Source organism: Chenopodium album, chromosome 20, assembly GCF_948465745.1.
Source record: "Chenopodium album chromosome 20, dcCheAlbu1.1, whole genome shotgun sequence".
Lineage (NCBI taxonomy): Eukaryota > Viridiplantae > Streptophyta > Magnoliopsida > Caryophyllales > Amaranthaceae > Chenopodium > Chenopodium album.
In genome coordinates, this window is record NC_137853.1 from 7577145 (window position 1) to 7587165 (window position 10021).

Sequence of the window (10021 nt, forward strand, 5' to 3'; positions counted from 1 at the left end):
TGGTGCTTGATCAAGATGGACCCGACCCGCCTACCCGTCCCGATTTCGGGCTCCGAAACAAGTCGGGCCTGACCCTTCCTAGTTTTGTAAAATGGCCCATAGACGGGCATTTTTGGCCCGGTCCATAAAGTCCGCTAGGTTCGATTAAAATTTACGGGTTTGGACAAACATAAATAAGGTCAGTATATCAACTAGGCCTTTTCGCAGTGTTAGGCTTTAAATATAAGGCATTAACAAATCTATCAACTTTTTCGCAATTAAGGAGGACCTGTATTCGATCCCCCCACAACAACAAATGATAGGGGATTGGAACCTAGCCACCCAGAAATGATCCCGAATCCGAATTAGCCCAAATGGTGAAATGGGTGAAACACCAAAAAAAATCTTTTTTCTTACTTTAGACTTAGAATACTTTTGATTCAAGTCTAATGTCTTTATTATCTTCCAACATTCGAGTGGGAATGTTTCATCTAGCTTTAGAGCTTGTACTTTTTAAAAAAGAGTCATTTAAATGATGATTTCATTTTCCGTAGTTAGATGATTTTGTAGTGTTTTAAGGAGCTAATGTCTTTGTTTGTGCCGGTAATTTTGCAATTACAACTACTCCAACTCTAATGTCCACAGTCCACTCCACTCTCTGTAGTTACATACAATTCCTATCACTACCTTCCAATCTTCATGTTTGAATTGCTTATCGTTCATGGTAAAGTTTTGGGTGAGACGGACTCACGTGAGTCCACTATCATGTTTTTGGTGTTGCGGGCCTCACGATTGGGTTTAGTTAGCCCGCGCCTTTTTATTGGACTTTTGTTATTGAGCCCGGTCTCACGTGAGTCCGGTCTTACACAAAACCTTTTGATCTTTCATTTATGCTCCGTCAACCATGCTTATAAAGTAATTTCAGGATGTAAGATTCCCCACACTCCCACAGGCCACAGCCCATGCAATGGTGTGGTCTTAACATAATGTCGATGTTTGTGTTGGTGATTCTCTGTTTGTGCTCCTTACTAATGGTTGATATAATAGTCATTCGCTAGCTAGTGCAACAACTTGTAGCTAGTCTAATGATTGAAGCTAACGTTGTAATTATGGGATGATTTCTCTTGAATAATCAATTACTCTCTCCATTATCTCATCTAATTAGATCTGACACTTATCATGACACGTAGTTTTAGGTGATAATTTGTTGTTTGGTTATCAATTGTTATTTTAATGCAAAATTAGATTTAAAAATAGTTAGTGAGGTCTTAATTTATATTAAGGTGTAGATATGATAGAACTGGTGGAATATTGGACCCTCACTTTTTGGCAAGAGAGATATGATCGGTGTTTAAAATATAGTCATAAAGAGTTTTTGCCCAAAAAAAAAATGAAAAATAAAAGTATAAAAACCAATGTACCACAATCGAAAAAGGAAAGTGTCAAGACTAATTTGAGGTATCATATGGAGATATTGTATTTGTTTAAACAAATGAAACTTAAATGAACTGTACTGCAAATTGTTCAACCACTAATGAACTTTGTACATGGTTAAGGGCTTATTCTCATACGATTGTTTTCAGTTCAGTTCAGTTTAATTAGCTCAAATTTAATAAGTTTAATTCAGTTCAGCCCTTAATTTCCTTCTCTTATAAAATATTCATTTCAGTTTAACTCAGTTCAGTTCAGCTCTAATAAGTTCAGTTCAGCTCTAATAAATTTAGTTTAGTTAAGTTCAATCAATGAGAACAAGCCCTAAGTGTTTATCTTGCGTAGAATAAGTGTATAGTAAAGATTGTAAATTTGATGAGATAATTTAAAATAACTTTTTTGATAAAAATGAGATAATTGGATTATTTATTGAATACAAAGAATATATTTGTTTCGTAGAAGTAGCATATTATTTTCTAGGAAAATTTCACATTTGCTACCAGGGAAAGCACCCTATTTCACATTTGCTACCCCTTTAATTTTTTATTTTATATTACTACCACACAAACACCAAAATTTTAGATATCACTACCATTTAACTGATGCCGTTACTATTTCCGTTAGTGGAGCCCAACCACCATCCAACCACCTCACCGCCACCGCTCCTTCTTCAACCACCGTCATTGCCACCATCCAACCTCCATTTCCCATCAACGCCGGCGCCCAAAGAAGCCCACGGCAGCCGCGAATTCCACCAGCAGCCCACCTCCTTCCCAAACGCCACCAACACCTCCTCACCTTCACATAACCACCACCAAGAGCGCACCCATTCTTCCACCACCAAGGCTGCCGAAAACGACCCTTTTCCTAGCCCAGACTGTAATACCCCGTATTTTTATGTATTTTTATAAAGTATTTAAGTACTAATAAAATGTATTGTTAAGGGCTCAAGTATTTTGATTAAATATTTTGAAGGGTTAAAATATTTTAAATAAGGTTTATAAAAGTAAATTATATTTTGGGCTAAACGATTATTAATTATATGAGCTCATTTAATTAATCGTATGTATACTCTTCCCACATACCCTTGTTAGACCTACCCATTTCATTTTACTAAGCCCAATTACTTATTTGAACCCTTGTGGGTCAAATGTTTTATAATTTAAGTCCATTATATTTATTAAGCCCAAACCTGCCCTATACTCTCTACTCTACATATATCCCTCAAGACCCCAAAAATTTTCCACACAAGGAGGCCAAAAATCAGTTTTGCCATGTAAGTATTATTTTCTTTATTTTTCCTTTCTTTTTCTTCTTTCTTTTCTTTTTTTTCCTTATTCCTCCTTTTCTTTGTTTTTCTTTCCTACGTGAACATGAGTTCACGCACTCATGGTCGCGAGATCGCCGGGCCACATCACCGACGCTACTGCCATGTCACCGCCGCCCAGCCGGCCGGCCACCACCCACGGTGGTCTTCTTCTTCTCCCTCTTCTCTCCTTCTTTATTTTGTTTTAATTATTATCCCTATACTTTACATATTTTGGGTATTGATTTTAATTGTCTAAACATGATTAGTATACTTTATAATTATGTTTTGATGATTAAAGATTGTAAATTTTAGAGTATAAAGTGTTTTAATTTCATATTTTATAAAGTATTATAAGTTAGGGTTTTAAAATTATTAAAGACTTGATTTTTAGGGTTTTTATGAACAATTGATTTAGGGCTTTTATAGTAATGATATTTTGGAAATTTTGGTGATTATAACTACTAATTAGTTTAACTTAATTTCAGATTATTTTGAACACATAAATTCGTGTTTTAATTTATAGATTCTCGTTCGTTAATATTAATCCCGTTTTAATCCCGATCAGGTTCTAAACTCATCCGATTTTGACAAAAAAGTAATGTTTTCCATGTGGAAACAACGTTTTAAGAAAGACTCACTACCTATGGTAGTGAGCACCACCCTCTCGTGGCCAAATTCAGCCTCTATGTATGATTTTCGGGCAGTTTTTGATTTTTACCGAAGTTTTTTTAAATTTTTATCCTTGAGTTTAAAGGGTAAGAGATAATTTAATTTTTCTATGGATAATTTAAGTATGAAAATATATTTTGATGAAGTTTTAAAGGGGTTTTTGATTAGTTTAAAATGCTGGAATTTTATTTAAAGTAGTATAATTGTGATTTTAATAAAAGGGTGTGATAACCTATTAAAAAGGAGTTTAATTAGGGGTTTCTAAATAATTTTCAGATTATTCTAAATAGTTTAAAGTGAGTTTAATTTGCTGAAAATTGTGTATACAAGAGTAATTAATTTAGTATTATTGTCCCTTTATGTAGGAGACTTGATTCGGGAATTGTTGTAGTATTTTCGGCCACTTTATGGGCTTAATTGAGGTACGTTCGCGTACTTAGCATATTTGATGATGTAGAATCATGCTAGGCTTAATTTCAATCAATTACAAGTAGTTTCATGCTAAGGTTCATGTATTGAATTGTGAATTATTGGTATTGGTGATTGAATTGTGAAGCATGAATTATTTGTGATGATCTATGGATTGGAAAATTATATTTTGGCATGATTATATGGACTACATATTTATTTATGGCATGATAGAGAGCATGTTTAGTCAAACTAATTGTTTGGTTATGTTTGAATTATTGAAAAGGAATTTCATTATGGTTCATATAATTTTTATTGATGCTTTAAGCATGAGGAAGGAGTTATGCAAGTGTCTATGTACACAAGGAATAAATTGTATGTCGGTGCCTTTGTGCACTTAAGGTGTTTTTAACACCGAGGGATAGGATTGTTGGCGCTTTATGCGCTTAAGGTGTCTTTGACACTGAGGTAGATTTAAAAAGGGTTCAACATTAAATTATATGTGGTCACTAATCATTCAAGAATTAAATTGGTATGTTTGTTTGTTTGAATTATTATTGATGATTGAATTGTTATGCTTTGTGAGTCATCACCAAGTCTAATAATATGTAAACAACGTAAAGTGAAAGAGATTACGCACCAAAACTCTTGGAACGTATATACCTTGAGTATGAACATATGGGGGGAGTTATGGGGTTTTATATTTAACCATAACTTCTAATGGAGTACAGGACGCTGTATATTCCCTTTTATTATTATTATTATGCGCTGGAATTCCGCCACCAATGTGTGGCATAGGTGATGCTGGCACGGTTAGCTCCCGTGTCAGTGGTCCTCAATTTATTGAGGCAGGTTTGGTTGGAAACCCGTTCGATGTGTAATCAACGCTAAATGAATTATTTAGTGTCCAGTTAAAGACTCTTGTTGTTCGTTGTGTGTGCTTGTAAACAGGTGCAATGAGGTAAGTATGTGTGATGCTAGGTGTTGCATGTTAGTGTGTTTAAATACGCTTATGTACTCAGCTTTGCTGATTGTGTGTATTGTTTGTGTCTGGCTATGTCTTTATCTTGGCCCTACGATGATCCATTTTAATGGAGAGTAGTGGGGACAAGTGGAGATAATCTTTTCAGGCGTTGAAGCATATTCATGACGGGGCATGAGTGAAGAGCGAATCATGCTAGTTTCTATTAGTTGAGATGTGGTTTATTTCTTTCAAATATTATATTATGTTATGCTTATGAGACTAACGCAAAGGTTTTCATAATTTAATTGGTTTTGATAAGGGCCTTCAATGGTTCCAAGTTGTAGGATGATTTTATTTGATTTCGTTTGACTTTGGTTTTAATCTTTACTTTCGTTTGGTTGACTTTTAAGTTGACTCGTTTTGAATGGTTTTGAGTTAAGTCTTCCGCTGTGTGTCTTTGATAATTGCCTTAGCCGTTTTCACGGTGGCGGTAATGTCTTAGATACTCCTAAACCGTATTTTTAAAAGAGTAAAGTGTGTATTTAAAGGAAAGGAATTTCTAGGGTGTTACACAGACCACCAAGGCTGCCGAAAATGGCCCCGATCTCAGCCCCCTCCCCTCGAAAACCCAATCCAAACCCCGATCCCAGCCCCCTCCCCTTCAAAACTGCCCCTTCCCCTTGAAAACTCGACCCTAGACCCATTCCAACATGTCTGGGTTTGGTGGTTCCGGTGGGTGGTGGTCTGGGCTCGTGGGTTTGAGTGGGTTTGTGGGTGGTGGTGGTCTAGACGGTGGGTTTGTGGGTGAGTTCGTGGGAAAGCACGTGGGTGGTCTGGGTTTGGGGGTCAGGGTGGTGTCGTGGTGGTGGTATGGTGCGTCGCCGGGTTTGGGGGTTACAGTGGTGTCGGTGGTGGTGGTTTCGGGCAGGGAAATAAGGGTTAGGGTTGTCGGTTTTGGGTGGGGAAGGGGGGGTTCGATTCCGACGCCGGCCGCCGCATCTTTGGGCGTTGGCCGCCGACAGGGGGAGGGGGGAGGGTGGCTGACGGGGAGGGCTAGGGTTTTTGGGTTGCTGACTTTTTTTTTTTGTTTATTTTTAATTTTTTTTTAATTTATTTTTTAAATTTTTTAAATTTTTTAAAATAAACTTAACGGAAATCCTAACGGATTTCGTTAAGTGGTAGTGATTACAATAGTTAGCGTGTTTGTGTGGTAGTAATATAAAATAAAAAATTAAAGGGGTAGCAAATGTGAAATAGGGTGCTTTCCCTGGTAGCAAATGTGAAATTTTCCTATTTTCTAAGTTTAACATACATCCATAAGACCACAACCATATATGACATTTGTGGGTACAAATTATATAAAGTAGTAGTAAAGAACCATTGAAAAGGGAATTATAAATAATTTTATTAACTCACATAAAATTGAACCACATTGAAATTCTTACAACTTACAAAAATGCATCTTCTTCCAAATCTAAATATAGCCACAAACTCAAAATTAAAGTACACCTCAATGTCGTTCCAGTTCAACAAGGTGATGTTTCACATCCTCTAAGTAAAGAAGTTGTAATACAACCTCCCATAATGCATAATCCTCAATCATATGAAAAATTAGAGAACATGATTTTTGTTCTTTAACTCAAATGAATTTTTTTTTTAAAAAAACACTGAGCGCCTAATTTAAGATCTAATAATAACCTCGCGTGACATATGTTCTATATAGGTTGAATAAAATAGGAAGATGAAACTGCAAAAGCAAACAAAGAGGTTGCATTTGAGGCATACTATAACAAATCACTACTCCTCTTGTGATGATTCTTTCTCTTTTCCTTGTGCTACTTCAAGTTCCGAAGTTGTATGTTGCTTATCTTCTTCTAAAGACGGAGGAGCAAAATTATTTTTCTTCATTGAAATTGAATTTGTGAGGTAGTTATATGATCCCTTTTCCTTAAATAGTTGGGCAAAGTGAGGTTTGCAATACAAATATCCATCTAGAGCAGCATAATTTGACGCTGAAAGGAAGCAACCTCCTTTTGCACACCTAAAGCATGACTTGTGGTAATTTTCTCCCTCTACAACAATCTATAGTATATATGTTGTCATTGAATAAACAAGAATTAGTGAACTTGTATGTGCTATTATAAGACTGAAAATGGTTAAGTATAACATACGAAGTATATATTTGCTAACCTTCTCAAGGGGGTATGCAGTTTTCTTACAAGTAGCACATTTGTCTTGTGTCCCAGAAAACATTAATGAAAGCTTGCTAGAAGACTTGCTCTAAAATCACAAACAAGCAAAAAAAAATTTAGATTTTTTTATTTTTTTTTAATTTTTTTTATCATAACATACGTCATTTTATTAATTTTTTTTATCATAACATACGTCATTTTATTAATTTGATGATCACAATATGAGAAGCTTACCAATTCAGGTTTTGCGGCTGTTATACAAGCAAAAACAAAAAAATGTGTCAGACTATATGCATATATAAGCGTATAAATTTTAGAAAACTTATTTCTACAAGAACAACATAATATACGTGTAAGAGTTTGTAGAGAGAGATTACATGATTGAGACTTATTATTGGAATAAGTTCCGTTTTTCTTAAAATGTTGCTCAAAATGTGGCATACAATATAGAACTCCATCCAATGATGAAAATCTACCCGTCTGTAAAATAAATAATGATGAATTGATAAATTGTAGTAGATGTACCCAAACTTAACATGTCATATAGCCCAATATAGGTATCTTGTATCATGATTACCTTATCTTGATCATATACATGAGGTTTATGGTGTACTTTGTATAAGAAACATTTAAAATTAAACCTTAATTGATATACGCACTTACCATGAGCCTCCCATTGCAATGGCTGCATTTGAAACAAGTTTTGTGATAAAGAACCCCATCGGCTGTTACCATATCGACCACATACACCGTTTTGTCACATGCCTTACATTTGTCGAGGGTTCCTGTAAACACCATTTTATATAATCTTCCTCTTCCTCCTCGTAAGATATAATTGGATTATCTTCGAATGAGGAATGTGGAAGAAATATGTTCACAATAATTGTATTCAATGGAAACACTTTGATTATCTTAGACAAAATGTTGAGATATAAAAACAAACTAAGTTGATGTAAAAACTAGAGGCCACAAAATCAAACATTGATGTATGGACATTACCCACTTGATCTACCATATTTTGAGGAGACATAGATATATTTAGAAGATGAATTGTTGCTTGATTAGCTTATGGGAGATAAAGTTAGGAAGACCCTAATTTGACCAAATATTTTGAAATGTATTAATTATACTTACCCACCTACAATAGGTGGGTGGCAATCTCAAATATTAATTGTACTTCAAACTTAACTGTTAATTTAAGACAATAGAGTATATATCTAGATAAACACGTACTAAACCAATATAAACTTAATAGTGTCTTGTAAATTCTTATATTATTATTGTCCATAGAGGGTATTGGTTTTCTTTTAGCATCATGCATATAAATCACATATTGAATTAATATCTATTAAATTATCATGAATGATAAGATCCATATTATCAATGTCTCACAATCGGTATAAAATACTTTGAATTTCAGTTATTAAAATTAAACAGTATGACCTTAAATTAAGTTATATGCTCTATATTATTTTAACAATGTTTTTATATTAATCAAATATGATCCTAAACCTTACAATCGATCCCTTATAATTATTTGCTAACCAATAGATGTTATATTTCATTGTTATTGGAAGCAAACCATCCATATGATACTTTCTCAATTGTTTAGAACGTATCAAATAGCTGAATAGATGATATAATTCAATTGTTATTGAAAGCAAACTATATTTAAGACGTCTTTAATTATTTAGAACGTGCTTGATGAAACTAAACTAAGTTAAGCCTAAGTGATATGATAATTTCTCAATTTTTTTTAAATAACATTTAATTATTAGTATTTATACAAATAGCTTGCTTTCAATTACTATGACAGCTCTCGACAACCAGACCTGGAACGAGGTGCAACGACTCCGGCGTTGGTGCGAGCACTAAAACCACCTCACATGAATTTAACTGCTTATGTCATCGCAATACATTCGCTTTATGAACGCATTTACACTTGGCTCGGTAATACTGGTTGGGATCTAATTAGCCAATCTTGGCTACACTATGGACTTGCAAAATTATTGTCAGTTCTTGAAAATATTCTTCTTTTTTGTGTTCACTTGTTCTTTGGAGAGTTTTGGGCTGGTTGAATAGCAAATGTTCTAGAATGGGTTCATTTCTCTGAGGTAATCTGCAATGGCTCGCTGGAAAGATAATCATTGTAATTGGTAATTCTTTTGATAATTTACTATTCTTTTTTAATTTGCAGGTCTCACATCATCAGATTCCTTAGGTACATTCTTGATAATGAAATTAAAGGTGAAATCTTGAAATTTTACTAGAAATTCTACGTATTAATTTAATATTTTATCATTGTTTTCAGACATAATCTTTCTTGATTATATTGGTTATGAACATATTTTAATATATAGGTTATGAACCTATTTTAATGTAGAGGTTATAAATTCTTCTTTGATTCCCTTTACTTTTCATGTTAGATTTTGATTGTGCATTCGTGTATTTTTTGTTGAAGTTTTGAAATTTATGTTTTGTTTTGTTTTTTTTTTTTTTTTTTTTAAGATGTATTTGTTGGGGGAGTTTCCCCTTTATGTATATCGAAGATGGGAATAAAAAATAAGAGAAATAACAATAATTAAAAAAAAAAAAAGTAACACAAGAGATTTTTAGTTGTGTCTAAAACCCAATAATGGTAAAAACTATAAGATTAGTAGTCCAAAACTTTCACTATCATTTGGAACACTCAATAACTTTAGATTAATAAAGATGATCTCAAGTTCCTCATTTTTTTTTCTATGTGGCTCTCTCTTGTTGTGGAATGACTTGTATATCAAGCTCCTCCAAGGTTCTCTTATTTATAGATGTCCAAAGCTAATTAATCAAGAATCTTCCACACAAATGTAGAGAATTACAATACATCATTAATCAATAACATAATACTAAAACAAGCACCAAGAATGACACGTGTGAATTCCTGGTTTTGTTTTTTCCCTTCAAAATTCCACCTCCATTTTTAACAAAAATTCTTTTATATATGGAATACTTGTATAATACAACTATAATAATATTATTCTAAATCTTATACGAAGTATATAATATTTTTATATGTTCTTAATTTTTTCA

The 10021-nt window shown here is 33.7% G+C and overlaps 1 protein-coding gene and 1 long non-coding RNA gene across 2 annotated transcripts; one reads left to right on the plus strand and one right to left on the minus strand.

The window, feature by feature from the left end:
- The first annotated feature begins 2673 nt into the window (after nucleotides 1-2673).
- On the plus strand, nucleotides 2674-5141 carry LOC145596609 (uncharacterized). The gene is made up of 3 exons (XR_014103268.1): nucleotides 2674-2878; nucleotides 3754-3810; nucleotides 4899-5141. It is a non-coding gene; the product is annotated as an uncharacterized LOC145596609 (long non-coding RNA).
- A 1416-nt stretch (nucleotides 5142-6557) lies between these two features.
- On the minus strand, nucleotides 6558-7750 carry LOC145596730 (LIM domain-containing protein WLIM2b-like). The gene is made up of 5 exons (XM_081652938.1): nucleotides 7616-7750; nucleotides 7330-7432; nucleotides 7187-7203; nucleotides 6951-7040; nucleotides 6558-6842 (listed from the first exon to the last, which is right to left on the minus strand). Exons 1-5 carry the CDS (start codon nucleotides 7748-7750, stop codon nucleotides 6558-6560), a joined length of 630 nt encoding a protein of 209 aa, XP_081509064.1.
- Nucleotides 7751-10021: the final 2271 nt, after the last annotated feature.

What these genes read in the sequence shown, in the direction of transcription:
- LOC145596730 (XM_081652938.1), bottom strand. Translation starts at nt 7,750, where the DNA reads ATGGTGTTTACAGGAACCCTCGACAAATGTAAGGCATGTGACAAAACG. An exon ending in ATTGCAATGGGAGGCTCATG is followed by an intron (nt 7,433 to 7,615) that starts GTAAGTGCGTAT and finishes TTTATTTTACAG; the next exon opens with ACGGGTAGATTTTCATCATT. An exon ending in CTGCATACCCCCTTGAGAAG is followed by an intron (nt 6,843 to 6,950) that starts GTTAGCAAATAT and finishes TATATACTATAG; the next exon opens with ATTGTTGTAGAGGGAGAAAA.